Source organism: Notothenia rossii (genome assembly GCF_949606895.1).
Source record: "Notothenia rossii genome assembly, contig: SUPER_2_unloc_1, whole genome shotgun sequence".
Lineage (NCBI taxonomy): Eukaryota > Metazoa > Chordata > Actinopteri > Perciformes > Nototheniidae > Notothenia > Notothenia rossii.
Window position 1 is genome coordinate 39,710 of NW_027640361.1, and position 16,995 is coordinate 56,704.

Consider the following 16,995-nt stretch of genomic DNA (forward strand, 5'->3'; position numbering starts at 1 on the left):
CTACTGATGCTGGACAGTTTTTCAGTGGATGCACAATAAACAGCAACATACATATTAATGTAAATAAACAGCCAAATAATGGATCAACGCTCTCAGTCTAATATGTTCGCTTGCTGTTAGTGTTGTTGCATAGCAACCACCTTGCACTATGTTTTGTGCAGAAGGCAACGGAGGGACTATTTCATTTTGAACATCATTATTTACTAATAAAAACTATTTAAATTAGAGTGTGTATTTTTCTTTCATATTGCCACACTTGGTAACCGTTTTATAAAAGCAATAGCTCACTTCAGGCCGTGATATATGCTCATTATATCACAGCTAAGGGGCGTGGTTCGGCCCGACTCGAAGCCACGGCCTGTCGTGAGCTATTGCTTAAATATAGACTCTTATGGCACTACTTCTATTTGATTGTATTTACTTGCACTATTTTATCTGTGTTATTGTGTTGCACTGTTGGAGGAGCCTGGGACCTAAGATTTTCATTGTCATAACTACACTGTAGCTATGTAGGAATGACAATAAAAGTCTTGAATCTTGAAAAAAATATATAAATTCATAAAATACAATTGAAACTTTATAAAGCCAATAAGGAAAGAGTCCAAATCAGCTCTGTGCATTTCACTTATTGTAATTTCTTTCCTCTGAAGCATTGTGTCTGCTGCTGATCATGTACATATAACATTTAGAGTTATTCACATTGAAAAAAATAATAGGATGTGGTAGAGTCACTTTTTTATCTGATGACACCAATTGGTTGCATTTTTCGATGCCTGTAGTGTAGACGGGCCGTAAGGGTTTTTCCAATAAATGAATTCACATTTCTAGATGTGGCTGCTTTGAGTTTAACGGTGAGTCTCTTTAATCTCACCCTTATCTTATTCACAGGAACTGGGGTTGTTAAGACGGTATGAACAAGTTGTTGGTTTCATGTCATCCTGTCTTTGAATAAAGAAAAAAAAAGACTTACTACTGTGCTGTTGTCTTTTTCCCTTTCGTTTTACTGTTGACCCTTTGAATATAGTTTGGCAGATAGTATTTTAATTTGCAGACATTAAGAGGGTGATGCCAAATCATGATGCTGCTTTTGTTCACCTAACTGATCATTATGTTTACATGAGATAACAAGAACATGTAGAATTATTATAAATCAGTCTTCAGAAGAAAAAATGAATACAAATATATAAAGAACTCATGAAAAGAAGGTGTCACAACTGTTGTTGAAAGTGTGAGTGCAAACCTGTTTAATATAGTGCAAACAACATGCATGCTGCTTTAAAATCTACTCCCTTGATTCTTCCTGCAAATCATTATAGAAAGAATGTCAGGAATCTGGTTATTTAGTATTTAAGGTAGGTGACAAACATTTGGACCAAACTGAAATATGAAGACTTCAACACAAAGAGGCATTATCAAACAAATGCATATTTATTTAAGACAAACAATGCTCTATTTATATATTAGTGCAAATCAGACTAAATTATTTATTGTTTTGCTTTTGGCATCAATATGTCATAAACTAAACCGTTACTTTTACGGCAGTACCAGTCGGAGTACGGGTTGTGAACAGAATTAGGTTACACACTTGACAACAAAGCTGCTGATTGGAGATTAAAATTGCAGAACTGAAATTAATCATTACAATACAGCTTTATTTAGAAAGCACTTTAAACCTCCAGACCAAAGTGCTGTACAGTCAAATAAACAAAACAAAACATACAAAAAAACTACGCAGCACAGCTCACACACCATAAAACAAGAACAAGTAAAAACAATAGATCGTTTTTTCTGTCCTTTAATTCAAACCAATTAAGAACTGTTGCCGAAAGTCCCAACCAGTTTTCCAGTCGGTCTAGTAATATGTTGTGGTCAACAGTGTCAAATGCAGCACTGAGATCACACTTTTAAAGGTGTAAAACAAGTGAAGTGTGAAAGTATTAACAAATGTTTTGGTAATTGGCTGCATTTTATATAGCACTTATCCAGTCTTTATAACTCCTTAAAGCATACTGTATATATAGCATTTACACATATTCATACGCAGAGGCAGCCAAACAAAGTGCCATCTGCTTAAGGAAGCTAACATTCACACATTGGCCAAGAGAGCAATTTGGGGTTAAGTGGGTACATTAACATATTGATGGCATGAGCTGGGGTTGAACCCACAGCCATCCTATTTGAAGACAAACCCACTGCCTCACAGCCACAAGTTAAGCCATTCTTTCACAGATCCATTGCAGACGGCTAGTACACCGCAGATCATTCCAGTTTTTTCTGATTTCCCTTCCATTTACAAGACTTGCACAGTCCTCTTCACCAAGCGCTGCACCGCCATTATCAGGGGTCGATCCCCAGTACCTAGGAGGTAATAGGAAAGTTGATTTTCAGGATCCTCCCACAAATGTGATAGATGTAATGCATTCTGTTTTAGATTGCTTTTCATATACATTTCATATATAGCATTTACCTATTAAAACACACAGCGAAAGACAACATTCGGACACATTAACTAAAGGCCATTCCAATTGAGGCTAAAAAAAACAGCTGCCACATGTGGCCAACACATAATTAAAGCTGCTTTATGTATTTCCCTATTTCATAACCCACAGCTTATAGCCTACTGCTTATAACACATTCACACCCACAGCTCAACCCTTTTTCTTGCGAAATCTTCTCATTTACTCTTTCCTCTATTTGAGGGCGAATTGCTGTTTCAAGAAAAGAAAGACGCTTTACCATTTCTCATTTTTATTCTCAAAGTAGCACTGGTTAAATTATTCTCTCTATTGCCACCAGAGCAGCTTTATTTGCAATGAATGTTAAAATGTTAGTTCATTCTGAAATTGATAATAATTAATACATTTTTGGACAGTCATACAAAAAAACACCGATATACATCAGTAGGATGCAGCTACACCAAAATATATGAATATGTTCTGTATGCCTTACGTCAGAGTCAGTGGAGTTCCATCGACCCATTTCCAGGTCCCTTCTTGGTTTATGTCATTCAAACCAATCCAAGTTTGTTCATTGATCATGCTGGTGATGAATTCCTGTTCACAAATGCAGTTTACAGGGATGGACATCAACATTCAGCATACTATTCCCTTTTTACTAGCTCAGAAATATGTAATTAACACCATTGTTGTAACATAATCATTATAGCTGATACGCAAATGTGCTACTATATGTACAATAAAAACATTGATTGATAAAAGCAGGGAGTTATACAATCACAAGTGTTAAAGCAGCACACATTACCTGTTCTCCATAACTGTCTACGATCACCAGATCTGCTCCTCTGGCTGTGCAGTTGTCTCTGCTTTGTTCCCAGGAAGCTTTCTCAGTAGAGAGGAGATAACAGGAACAACCAGACTTCCTCCATCCTTCATGACACGTTTTCTCTGTAAAAGTTTTAAGATCTTGTTGATGTACTGCTTTAACTGCTGGAATATGGAACTCTTGAGTGCATTAAATGTCACTTTTGTAATAATAATGAAAAAAAATATTTATTAAGCATTTTTAGAGGGATCAAAAGAGATCACAAATGTCATTGCAGAACAACTACTTCTCTTGTTTGGGATTTAAATAACTGTTTCGATGTGATCTAGTCAGGCACCACAGCACTGATACTGATCTTGTTAAAGTCTTCAATGACATCCACTTAAACACAGACAGTGGAAACATCTCGGTGTTAGTTACTAGACCGACTGGAAAACTGGGTCTGACTTTCGGCAACAGTTCTAAATTGGTTTGAAACCTTGTTATCCTTTATTATTATTATGCTGCAAATATCTGAAACAAAATACCTCTAAGTTCTTCTTCCTATTGCTTATACTAAAAGTAATTTAGACAAGGAAACTGGCCATAAGCATAGTTTACAGAGAAGTATGAATATTGTGGTCTACACAAGTGTATGGGGCATGATTGTGGGTGAAGAAAAGTAAAACAAACTATAAATTAAATCACTAACAACTAAGTCATTACAAACTAGTTCTTGATTATCATTAATGAAAAGTGTCATTCTGTAACTATTTTATGAAAGGATCAATAGTCAGCCTTAGAATATCAATATCGAGGTATTTTGTAAAAAATATTATGATAATATTTATCTTACATACACCACGCCCTATGCAAACCCCCACATGAAGCACTCACCCTTGTCCATCAAACTCAGGAGCCTGTCCACCTCTCTGGTCTTTTCAGTGAGGCTGGCATTCAGCTGGTTGATCAGCTGGTTGATCAGCTGATCTCTGGTCTTTTCAGTGAGGTTGGCCTTCAGCTGGTTGATCAGCTGATCTCTGGCCTGGAGACGCTCAGTCAGGTTGTCTCTCTCTTCAGTCACTGAGGACAGGTTTGCTTTGACAGTGGAGAGATCTGCAGCTGCACCACCTACTGAGTAATGGTCTGAAATGAAAATAGATGTTTCTTAAATGAACTGATGCAATCATACTGACACAAACCAACATTTATGTTTTCCTAATTTGGCCCTAGGAGAAAAGTAGAAAAACGATAGATGTTTTGGTCAAATGTGCATCTTTCAGAAAAGAATATTGCTCTTGAAAATCACACGTTCAAAATGAACTTATTAAATGTATTAAAAGACAGACTCACAGTGGACGGCGAGGCCGATGAGTCCAGCCAGCAGGAAAACACTCAGCAGCCCCAGACCGAGAACAGACGCTCTGAGAAATCTCCTGGGACCTGAACACAGAGAAGACCAGGGAGTGATAAAGTAAATCCAAAATCCAGAGTGCACTCTGACTGACACTCTTACCTTCTTGTTTTGCAGATGATCTTGAGTTTAGGGTTTTGATATCGTCAACATTGACATAGATTTCCTCCATTGCTCATGGGACTGCCAACTCTTTCCTAGAAGGTCAGCTCTGCAGCAATTATCATGAAGTATGTGACCGGGGAAAGTGTGGTTGCTGGTTTGAATTTCTAAATGCTTTCTCTTTTTGAGGAAGTCACACATCATTTGAGGAAGTCACATATCATTTTCATATCTATCCAAAAAAAAAAACAAGACTATAAGGAAATACTGTTTGTTTCTCAAACTGAGAGTCAAGACAAATTCACATAAGCCTTATTGATATGACTATATTAAAAACACACTATTGCCAAAGCACATTGCCAATCCAGATTTAAGACTGAAAACATTGTGATAATCATGTCCATTGTGTTAAAGAGACATATAATCTTACAATTTAAGATTACCATTACCATGGATTACCATCCATTAAAATGAATAATATTCAAAATATTCTGATCCTGTAAAGATCTATTTTACTGGTTAATAAAAAGAGAATAGCATGTCATCATTGTGAAAGCAGCTACAAATGTTTCTTGGAATGAAAAGCTGGCTCTCTTGATGGCACAAGGCACAAGACGAACCGGCACAGGACAAAGGGAGACGAGGACTATATAAACGCAAGAGGTAATGGGACAAAGGTGACAACAATCAAGGGAGGGGCTGACAATAACACGGGGAGGAAGACACACAAGTGCAGGAGAGCTCTGAAACGAGTACAAAAGAAAACAGGAAGTACAATGACAGGACTAGACAGCATAGCCGTGAGAACATGTTTCAAATGGGGGGTGCTGTGTGGATGACACCAGGGCCGGTTTTGACCAATTTGCTTGGCAATGAAAAACCTCTACAGAAGACCACTACACTACAAACAGAGAAACATATTGACATAGTGGACATCTTATATAGCAAGGCTTCAAATGTATTTAGTATTGCATGAACATGTTTTAATTGGGGGGTGGACTTCACATCCTCTAGGGGCGTCCGGGGGTGCACCCCCGGGAAGATTTTTTTTAACATTTTAAAGTAAAATGCTTCAATCTGGTGCACTTTGAACGCCCAATTACTAGAGACTGATCTAGGGGATACAACTCGAAACACCCATATGAAAAAGATCGGTTTGCATTTTAATAATCAAATAAGTATGTGAACATAACCGATAACCTACCATAGCCAATAACAAATACATGTAGGCTAACTTGTTTTATTTTTGTGGTTCATTTATATCTTATTTTATCAGTTAACATTTATTTATTTATGCATATTTTTAAATCTCTCCAGTTTTAAACGATATTTTTGGTTTACTGTCCTATAGTATACATTGGAATGATTTCAAACCTGTTTTTATTTATCCTAATAATTATAAAGGAGTGCCTTGGAAATATTTGTTTAAATAAATTGTGATCAAAACGTTTGAGACACACTGAGATAACTTAGACTAAGTTAACTATCTAAACACTCGGAGAGTAATTTACCTCACCTGAGCTGTAGTTATCAGCCTTCTTAAGAATCCTGTACCAGACAATGATCACACACACCATATTAAAGTAACTATCTATCTATCTATCTATCTATCTATCTATCTATCTATCTATCATTCCTTTTAAACTTTTAAACTACTTTGACGTAGATTAGTAATACAGTACGTACAATGTATCAATTGTGCAGAAAGGTTATTTTCAAAGTAGTAAAAATGTCACGTCTTTTGGATACATGTCACTTTTTTTTTTTAAATAGGAAGTTACAAGTATCAGAGTGCGTGAACATATCCTCTACAAAACCCATCCACCAACTCATGTCTAAAAGGGGCCTTGTTATGCTTGTTGGGGTTTCCCTTCCCTAGTGTGTTATATAGGTTTTTATGCATGTAAATTGTTTCAAAGGCTAAACTCCCAATCTTAAAGAGTTTCTTTATCAAACAGCCCCCCAGCAGTACAATAAGTAGCTTCCTTTAATTGCATATGAAGGTCATGAGCACGTATAAAGCACAGATAAATAAAGATACATGCTAACATCCTGGTGTCCCATGTAATATTCCCAGTAGCAAGCAGTCAAATGTGGCCAAAACTCAAACCAATATCTTCATTCCGGCCCTCCAATCACTTGTTGATGTAGACTCTCTTACAAAAATCACTTTTGAAGTCATTTTGCATAAATTATAAAAGTATTAACACATATTGGTAAATTAATAGCATTTTATATAAAGCAGTCTTATTCATAGGCAGGGTCAGCCAAACAAAGAGCCCCCTGCTCAAGGAAGCTAACATTCACACATTGGCCATGGGAGCAATTTGGGGTTAAGTGGGATACAGCGACATGTTGACGGCAGGAGCAGGGGTTGAACCCACAACCTTCCCATTTGAAGACAAACCCACTGCCTCACAGCCATACACACAAACTAAGCCTTTTTTTCACAGATCCATTGCAGAAAGGTAGTACACTGCAGATCATTCCAGTTTTTTCTGGTTTACCTTCCATTTAGAAGAATTGCACAGTCCTCTTCACCCACTGCAGATCTCCACCACCATTAACCTAAAGTATTCTTTAATGTGTTAATAAAGGTTAATTCGTTTTTCTGTTTTGCACATCCTCATATTAATATCTTTGTACATCCAGCACTAAACTGTTTTATAGAGATCACTTACAGTATCTTCCTGATTTTTTATATTCTATATTTCTATCATTGACCTTCTACTTTCCCCCTATGAAAGTATGTACTCATCATTTTGTTTTTCATCAAATAACATTATTCAACAAAAATAATTCAATAACGTGCTTTAACCACTAGGCGGTGCACACAAGGTACACACAGCATTTACATTACATGACATTGCATTTAGCTGACGCTTTTATCCAAAGCGACTTACAGTAAGTACATTCGACCAGGAAGATATAACCTTGAATAAAACAGAATCATAAAAGTACATCAGGTTTCATAGAGCCAAACATGTCAAGTGCTACTCAACTGGCTTTAGATAAGCCAGCCCTTTATTAGTATATAAGTGCTTTGTTAGTAATTCAATCTATCTATTCTACCCTCGCAGTGCGGGTGCAGCGAGCTGTTTGGCTGATGCAGAGCGGAGTGCACGTGCTGGGGTGTACAGTTTAACCATGTCCTGGATGTAGGAAGGGACAGATCCATTCGCAGCATGGTACGCAAGTACCAGTGTCTTGAAGTGGATTCTAGGAGTTACTGGAAGCCAGTGAAGGGAGCGGAGGAGCATACTAATAATAACTTTGTATTATTAGACACTTATGTATGTATAACATCTGAAGATGTGTAGTTTTATTCATGTTTTTACATTTTTTTTACAGGATATTGCTATACTATTTCTCATGTTTTACTTCCACACATTAATATCTGATTTGTAAAACATCACAGACATAAAGGTATTGTTAAGCTTGGGTGCACATGAATCGCGTATGAACAATAAGTAAATCAGACTCGGTATTCTCTTCAGCATGTCTCCGGTAAGTTTATTCACAGACTGACAACAGTCAACGTAGTGACGTCACATTAGGACGTACCTTCATACAAGAACAGAATAACAGTGCGACTGCTACCGTAGTACACAGACTAAGGGCGTCATCAAATAATAATACTTAACACCCCCACTCGCTCTTAGCTTACTGGGTTACCTGAGAACAAAACAAAATAAGGCTTCTTTTTCTTTTACCTTAACTATGTTAACTCTTTGCCCTTCTAGGTGCCAAACATATCCTGAGCAAACCTCTTTAGCTTTATTTAGGTGGCTGGTTTTGTCATCACATCAGCGATCATTTGCTCAGTAGGACAGTATTCCAAAATTACCTTTCCACTATTTACAGTCTCCCTTATGAAATGGTACTTAATATCAATGTGCTTGCACCTTTGCCTGTTTACTGGGTTTCTGGCTAGTGCTATAGTACCTTGGTTGTCTTCGTACACCTTTGTTTGTGCATATTTGTATTTGTCTATACCTCTGAGTAATTGTTCTAAGTAGATGTATTCCTGTATGGCTGATGCTAAGGCCATGTACTCTGCCTCGCAGGTAGATAGTGCAACCGTAGGTTGTTTCCTTGCCTTCCATGAGATCAAGGAGCTTCCTTCACTGAGACTGGCACAATATCCTGATGTACTACGTCTGTCTGTTACGTCTGATGCCCAGTCAGCATCACTGTACACTCTCAGACCTAGTCTATCTGTGTCATTTCTCTTAAAGCATAACCCCTGTTCTGCTGTACCTTTAAGGTATCTGAACACATGTTTTACTGTGTTCCAGTGCTCTTCAGTTGGTTCAGCAAAGTGCTGAGATAGTTTACTGACCACAAAACATATATCTGGTCGAGTGCATGTGGACAAGTAGATTAAACTTCCTACTGCCTCCCTGTACTTTCTTGGCTCTTTAATGTTTTCAGCGTCTGCTCTGTATTCTAGTTTTGGCTCACATGGTGTGTCTCTGGACTTGCAATCCTGCATTTCAAATCTCTCCAGTATTTTGCTCACATATCTCTTTTGAGACATTTTGACTTGACCTTCTGTTTGCTCAAAATCTATACCTAAGAAATATTTCAACTTTCCCAGGTTTTTCATTTTGAACCTTTCAGTGAGCATCCCCTTTACACTTTCCAATACACCCTCGTTGCTGGCTGCTATAATGAGATCGTCAACCCATATTATTAGGATTACCTTTTCGCTGTGCTTTTCTCTTGTATACACACAGTGATCAGCGGGGTTTTGTACAAAACCATTTTCAGTCAAACATGTATGTAACATAGCATTCCAGTTTCTGCCTGACTGCTTTAAACCATAGAGAGATTTTTTTTCTCATAACCTTCTGGTTGTGTCATATATATTTCACAATCAATGGGTGCATGTAAATAGGCTGTTTTAACATCCATTTGGTGTAAGATTAAGTTCTCCTGTGCTGCCTTTTGCATGAGTACTCTTACACTTGTCATATCAGCTGTGGGTGAGAATGTCTCATCATAGTCGATTCCTGGTTTCTGACTGTAGCCTTTAGCTACAAATCGCGCCTTGTACTTGTCTGACCCATCAATGTCACTCTTGAGTGCGTAGACCCATCTACCCCCCACTGCCCGTTTGCCTGGTGGCAATTGGGTGAGGTTGAAGGTCTCGTTCTCCTCCAGTGATCTCATCTCCTCGTTCATGGCATTTTTCCACTGCCTTGATTTGGGTGACGCTATGGCGTCCTGGAAGGTTTGAGGAATGTCGCATACTGCTCTGTAACAAAAATCCATGCATGTTTGCAGTTTGTCCTCCGTATCGTCAGTCTCAAACTCCTGTAGGTGAGCTGGTCTCCTCCTGGTTCTGGGTGGGTTTTTTCTGTTTGGAGTCTCGGTGACTTTACCCGGCTGTGTACGTTCAGTCTGTTCAGGTAAAGTCCCAGAAGCACCACTTTGAGTATCTTGACCTGGCACATTTCCCACATCACATTCATCAACAACATTTTCATCGCTGTCCTTGACCCTGGGATGTACATCACTATCACCATATTCATTGTATGACTCTGGTGTTTGTGTTTCCTTTTCTTTATCCCCCTTTGTTGTGAATTTTACCAATCTGTGCTTTTGGACCCTCTCTGTGTCTGGATAATACACCAGGTAAGCTGGGCTATTTTTATCATAGCCTATGAAAACACCTTGCTCACACCTAGGGTCGAGCTTTCCCTTCTCTTGTTTGTAAGCAAAACACACTGACCCAAATTTCTGAAGTTTGGATATATTTGGTTCTTTGCCTGTGAACAGCTCGTATGGCGTTTTCTTTGTGCGCCTACTGTAACACCTGTTCCTTACATAAGCTGCTGTCTGTATGGCGTAGTTCCATAGTTTATTTGGTAACTTGCTTTCTATCAGTAAGCATCTGCCCATATCATAGAGAGTTCGCCAACCTCTCTCTGCTGTACCATTTTGGTGGGGTGAATAGGGTGCAGACGTCTCGTGTCTAATCCTATTTTTGGTTAACAGTGCCTGGAAGTCTCGGCTTGTAAACTCAGTGCCGTTATCTGAACGGATACACTTAACTTCTCCGTAAGGTGCTATGTCTGCTAAGAACCTTTCTGTGGCCTGCACTGTATCACTCTTGGACCTTAGAAAATACACAAAAATAGTACCAGAGTAGTCGTCTGTAAAAGACTGTGTATATCTGTGCCCTTCTATGCTTGGTGTTGACATGGGACCGGCTAAGTCTGTGTGGACTAGTTCTAAGGGCATCTTAGCCTTTTTGTCTGGCTCCCTATTTCTCGTTTGGGTGAACTTGCCCTGTGTACACACTTCACACAACTGAGCTGGTTTGACTGCACTTCCTCTTATCTCCATGCCTTTCACTACACCTTGTAAATTTTGTACATCTTCGTAATTGCAATGACCCAAAATTTCATGCCAAGTTTGCATGTCGTGACACCCTTTACATTGGTCAACATTCCCCTCAACAGTTGGTAAGTAATACAAATTTACACTTTCATGGATGTCAAACCTGCTGCCGTCTTTGGTAACCATGTGACTGTCCCCTTTCTTGAAGGTGATTGTCGCCCCTCCGTTTGTTGCTCTTGCCACCGAAAAGATGTCATGTGGGTATGAGGGCATGTACAGTGCATCCCGTAGCTGTGCTCTGTGTTGTCGTCCGGCGTCGTCTAATAGACATATCACCGCCGTTCCTCTTCTCTGTGCTGTTCCATTGCACGTGGTCCCGTCAGCTAACTCCACTGAATGAGACTCGGGCTGGAATGAATCGTCGAAGCTTTTAAACTTTCCGATGTCGTTCACGATGTGGGATGTCGCTCCTGCGTCCACCATGATGCCTTTCATCTTCACGTTGTCTGGTGGTTTCCCGCTCTTTGTGTGCTTGGCCTTGAAGAGATGGTCTTGGTCGCCATTCTGTTCCTCTGCGACTTTTCTGGCACCATCTTCTCCCCCCTTTTTCTTACAGAGTGATTCATCGTGTGTATTCCTTTTGCAGTAACCGCACCACACTTTTCGAAAACATTTTCTTGATATGTGTCCTTTTATTCCACACATGTAGCACGTCACATTGGCATCTTCATCTCTTCTGTTGCTAGCGTGCGTCTTGGTGCCTCGGCCTTGCCTTGTACATGTTTTCATCACATTATCTGTGGATTCTGCTGTGTTCATTTTCTCCGACTCTTCATAGACCCTTAATCTTCTTCTAAAGTCTGTGAACGTAACGTTATCTTCGTTCTGTGTTACATGGACGGCGAATGGCTTGAAGGAGTCTGGTAACCCATTTAGTATCATGGCTATGGTCAGTCCATCACTCATGGTCTCGCCTGCATCTCTCAGGGCTGTAATCACGTTCTCTGCCCTTATCATGTAGTCGGTAACACTCTCGTTGTCTGCCATGTGCAGCCTCGTTAACGACGTGTATAAGTTTATTATCCTCGGCTTGCTTTTCCCTGAATAATGTTCTTTCAGTATTTTCAGAGCCTTCCTGCCGTCATCTGCGGCCTCATGTCTTATTAGCGACAGGCTCTTATCATCTATCAGCCTTATTAGCTCAGCATAGCAATCAGCATTCTTCCTTCTATCTGCATCTAGCTGTTCTTGATCAGCACCGGTGGGCTCATGTAAGATAGTCTCTTTTAGCCTCAGAGTATGTAAGCAGCCTAGGAATCTTGTTTCCCAAAGGTCATACTTATCTTCACATCCTTTGAATAAGAGCTGCGGTGCCAGGAGACCTGTTGCTCTGCTTGCCATTTTTGCGCGCCAACTTTACCGCGAGGGCTACTAGCTTGCTAATATACTTCACTTGCTAAGCTAGCTTGTTAGCTTAATTGGCTAACGCGTAATACGTCGCGTAACACTTCTTCCGATAATCTAACTCACTTATCTCCAAGTCGGTTTGTGTCCAACTCTGCCTGGGCCCATAACCTGTTAAGCTTGGGTGCACATGAATCGCGTATGAACAATAAGTAAATCAGACTCGGTATTCTCTTCAGCATGTCTCCGGTAAGTTTATTCACAGACTGACAACAGTCAACGTAATGACGTCACATTAGGACGTACCTTCATATAAGAACAGAATAACAGTGCGACTGCTACCGTAGTACACAGACTAAGGGCGTCATCAAATAATAATACTTAACAGGTATATCCGTCATTTAATGGTAAGCTATTGAAATTGTGATTCCATACTGTAGATGTGTCTCCCATCACCAAAATCCCCTGACTATTCTCTCAACTCAGTATTTACATTCTTATATTCAAAGAAAATCAGTAATATCTTCCCATAGTCTATACCTAAGTCCTTTTCTATCAGCTGTGCACCGTTATGGTGTAAACATAACCTATCTACCAATTGGATCAAATATAAAAGTCAGCCGAATTAGTGTTGATATTGCGAGGAGACGTATTTTGTGAAAAGAAATGTAAGATGTTGTTTAATTGTTGATATATTTGGGATCCACGTCACATATTCAGTTTTGGCGGCTATTTAAGACTAAAAAGCATGCTAAAAAGCCCAAGATTATAGAATTAAACGAATAAATAAAAATAAAGATAATTGTGTGTTATTGTTGATTAAATAACAGTGTGTTGTTTAGAAAAGAATAAAAAATTAGAAGGAAAAGTTTTTAAAAAATACTGATTTCAGTATTTTGAGGCTCTAAGCCGCATTTCTTTTCCTCACAGACGGTAAATGGACTGTAAATGGACTGTACTTATATAGCGCTTTATCCAGTTTTTAAGACCCCTCAAAGTGCTTTACATACTACATGTCGTTCACCCATTCACACCCATTCCTACAGAGCAGTGTATGTTACTCTAGGACCTAACATGCATACACATTCACACACACACCGTTGGCCATGCTATCGGGAGCAACTCAGGGTTAAGTATCTTGCCCAAGGATACATCGACATGCAAAAAAAAGTCCAACATTATAAGATTTAAAATAAAAACAAATAAATAAAAAGATAAAACACTGGCACGTGATCTACGTTAGAATAAATAGAATGGTTTTGAATAATAGATGATAGTAAAATCCACGTCACTTTACAGCCCCGCCCACTTTTGGGGAAACCAACGCTGTCATTTGAACGGCGATCAAGCCTGAAGCTACAGAGCTCTTCTGTTACTGTCCTTTCTTCTTAGAGGAAGTTCAGAAACACGTAACTCTGGATTTGTTTTAATGTTTGAGGTGCAATAAACGACACAGCAGCTTTTTGGCATGTTACAACTATTATTTTCTGCCTCGCTCATGAGAGTAACAGCTGGAGAAATTACAGCCTTGCCTACTGATTTAATTTAACGTAACGTGCGAGAAAATCTGTTTCTAGAAGATATGTAGAAAATAAACGTATTTGAGATACGTTCATAACAAACGTAACGTGGGAGAAAATCTGTTTCTAGAAGATATGTAGAAAATAAATGTATTTGAGATACGTTCATAACAAACGTAACGTAGGAGAAAATACGTTTCTTGCTAAACGTAATTGAGAATGCAGTTTAGTTCTGTCTGAACGTAATTTTTAGGAGACAGGGTTGTCAGTGTAAGTATCCCTTGTCTCTAATGAACTTTGCCTTTGACTCCCTATTCCACCATTTTCACGAAACCTGATCTCCGAAATGCAAACCACCCAGTCCGGATCCGTAAAGAAGACGAGTGGAAGACGGCTTTCAACACCCCTCTGGGCCATCTGGAATACCTGGTGATGGCTTTTGGACTCACACATGCCCCTGCTATATTCCAAAACCTGGTAAATGTTGTCCTTGGGCACATGCTTAACCATATTTTTTTCATATACCTTGATGACATTCAGATTTGTTTATTAAATAAACAAAATGAGCATGTGAAGCACACCTGTTTTGGAGAATCGCATGTTCGTTAAAGCAGAGTGGTGAGTTTCATGCTTCTACAGCAGGGCTATTCAATTAGTTTGGAATGGGGGCCGGTTGATGAAAATGATCCAAAGCAAGGGGCCGGGAAAAAAATGGCTTGAAATATGAGCAATCATATTAGGAGCTTCAGATACAGTAAATACTACAGCAGGTCACCCTTGAAAAAGAGATCAATGATCTCAATGGGATTCACCTGCATAAATAAAGGTATGAAATGAAATGACTACAACAGCATAGTGGAGTGCATATATTTTGTTTAATTAAATCAAACATAGGCCCAAGGTCTTTATAAATGGCAAGTTCAGAACTCAGTACATGTGAAGCTAATATAACCATCAACATCATTAGATTTAGATTAAATGATCGAATAATTCACACAAAATAGCAATTTAGGGCCATACACAAACAACAGTGTATATTATGGTATAATAACAATAAAGACAAGTGAGCCATACCACATCAATTGCTTAATTAAAAGCAAAAATAATTATCAAAAGACTTGTATTAATTACCAAACCACAACACAGCCTTTTAAAACTCAAACCTTTTTTGATTAACATAGTGATAACTGACATACAGTATGCAACCAACTTGGCAGATATATGCCACCTAATGAGAGAAATGGCATTTTTTCGATTTAGCAAGAGCAGGGAAGTCGGGAGTATACGTTGTCATGGCAATACGCATACAGTGATGGTGATACTGGTCAGTGAGGGATGCTCGATTATTAGTTTTTATGGCATTCATGTGTGAGAATGCCGATTCGCACGTGTAAGTCGAGCCAAACATTGTGAGGACAAAAAGTGCAAGACCCCTTGAATGAGGGAATTTCTCGTGGCTGACTTCATGAGTCCAGAACTTTTCAGAACCTGCCAGCTGAAATGACTGTCGCAGGTCATCTGATGACTGAATGTCAATGAGTTCGAGTTGTAAAGACGCCTCATTTAATGTCACAATCAGCTCCTTTGCTTTCAGTGCAAACTCCCCCTCTACATTCACAGAGAAAGGGTCCTTCACAAATCTCATCACTTCAGTCGGGAGACTGAAATGGTCAAACCTCGCGGCAAAGTTGGTTTTCAATGCGTCCATAAATCCAGACATCACCTTGGTGATTTGTAAACCTGCAGTGCGCATGGTTGGAAAATTGAGCATTTTGCCTGGACATAAATCCGCAAAAAAAAGTGTGAGCTTTTTTTGAAACGCATGGAGTCTCTCCACAAGTTGTGTAACCATTTTATCTCTGCCCTGCAGCTCCAAATTGAGTTGGTTCAGATGTTGGAAAATGTAGCTCAAAAAGCAAACAGCAGCATAAAACTCATAATTCCCTATCAGACACAGAAAGGCGTTGGCTTTTTTATGTTTTGAATTGCGGAGAAACGCCACGATCTCCTCCTTAAGTTCACAAAATCGTTTCAAGACGTTTCCTTTGCTTAGCCATCTCATGTCACTGTGCATGAACAAATCATTATCTCGAGCTGACATGTCTGACAACATCTGGCGGAAAAGGCGGTGCTGTAAACTGGAGTTACAACGAATAAAGTTAATAATCGCCATGACAGAGTCCATTGTGTTTTTTAACTCACCACTCAGTTTTGCGCACAGGAGGCTTTGGTGGATGAGGCAATGAAGCGATCTCAGCTGTGGAGCCACATCTGCCAGCCTAGCGGACAGTCCCTGTGTTCGGCCCGACATCGCAGGGGGCCCATCCGTTACAAGCATGTTAATACGATCCAATCCCAACTTGTGCTCCTTGAAAAACGAAACCACTTTGTGGAACATCACCTCACCGGTCGTGTATCCATCCAAAGGAATTAATCCAAGTAGATCCTGCCGAAAGAACTCACTATCAAAAAATCTAAAATAGAGGCACAGCTGTGCAACATCGCTGCTGTCAGTGGATTCATCAATAGCTAGCGACATAACCTCCGCCTTTCTCAGTTTGTCCAAGAGAATCTCAAAAACGTCCGATGCAAGGGTCTCCACTCTCCTTGATGTTGACGTGTCAGAAATTGGAATGTTCTTAATTGAGTCAATAACGCTTTTTCTGATTTTCTCATCTGCAACCACTTCCTCAATTGATGCAAGCATACACTCTTTGACTGTCTCTGCGTCCGTAAAAGGCCTTTTCTTTTTGCCTAATATCCAGGCCACTCGTAGGGACGCTGCGGTAGCTCTCTCTTGGTCAGTGCAAGCCCGAAACAGGGAGCTACGTCTTTGGTCATAGCACGAAGTTAGCCCCAAAATCTTCTGGCGGCGAGCATCAGAGCCCGCTGGAAAAGTGGCGTCAAAGTTGGCGTGAGCTGTCTTAAAATGCCTTCTCAAGTTGT

At 39.5% G+C, this 16,995-nt stretch overlaps 1 protein-coding gene across 1 annotated transcript; it reads right to left on the reverse strand.

Moving 5' to 3' along the window:
• Window positions 1–1,409: 1,409 nt before the first annotated feature.
• Window positions 1,410–4,906, reverse strand: LOC307030853 (uncharacterized protein). Its single transcript, XM_079696232.1, has 6 exons — window positions 4,778–4,906; window positions 4,615–4,704; window positions 4,159–4,407; window positions 3,262–3,404; window positions 2,950–3,053; window positions 1,410–2,358 (listed from the first exon to the last, which is right to left on the reverse strand). The coding sequence occupies exons 1-6, from the start codon at window positions 4,845–4,847 to the stop codon at window positions 2,211–2,213; spliced, it is 804 nt and encodes a 267-aa protein (XP_079552358.1). The 5' UTR covers window positions 4,848–4,906; the 3' UTR covers window positions 1,410–2,210.
• Between the last annotated feature and the right edge of the window lie 12,089 nt (window positions 4,907–16,995).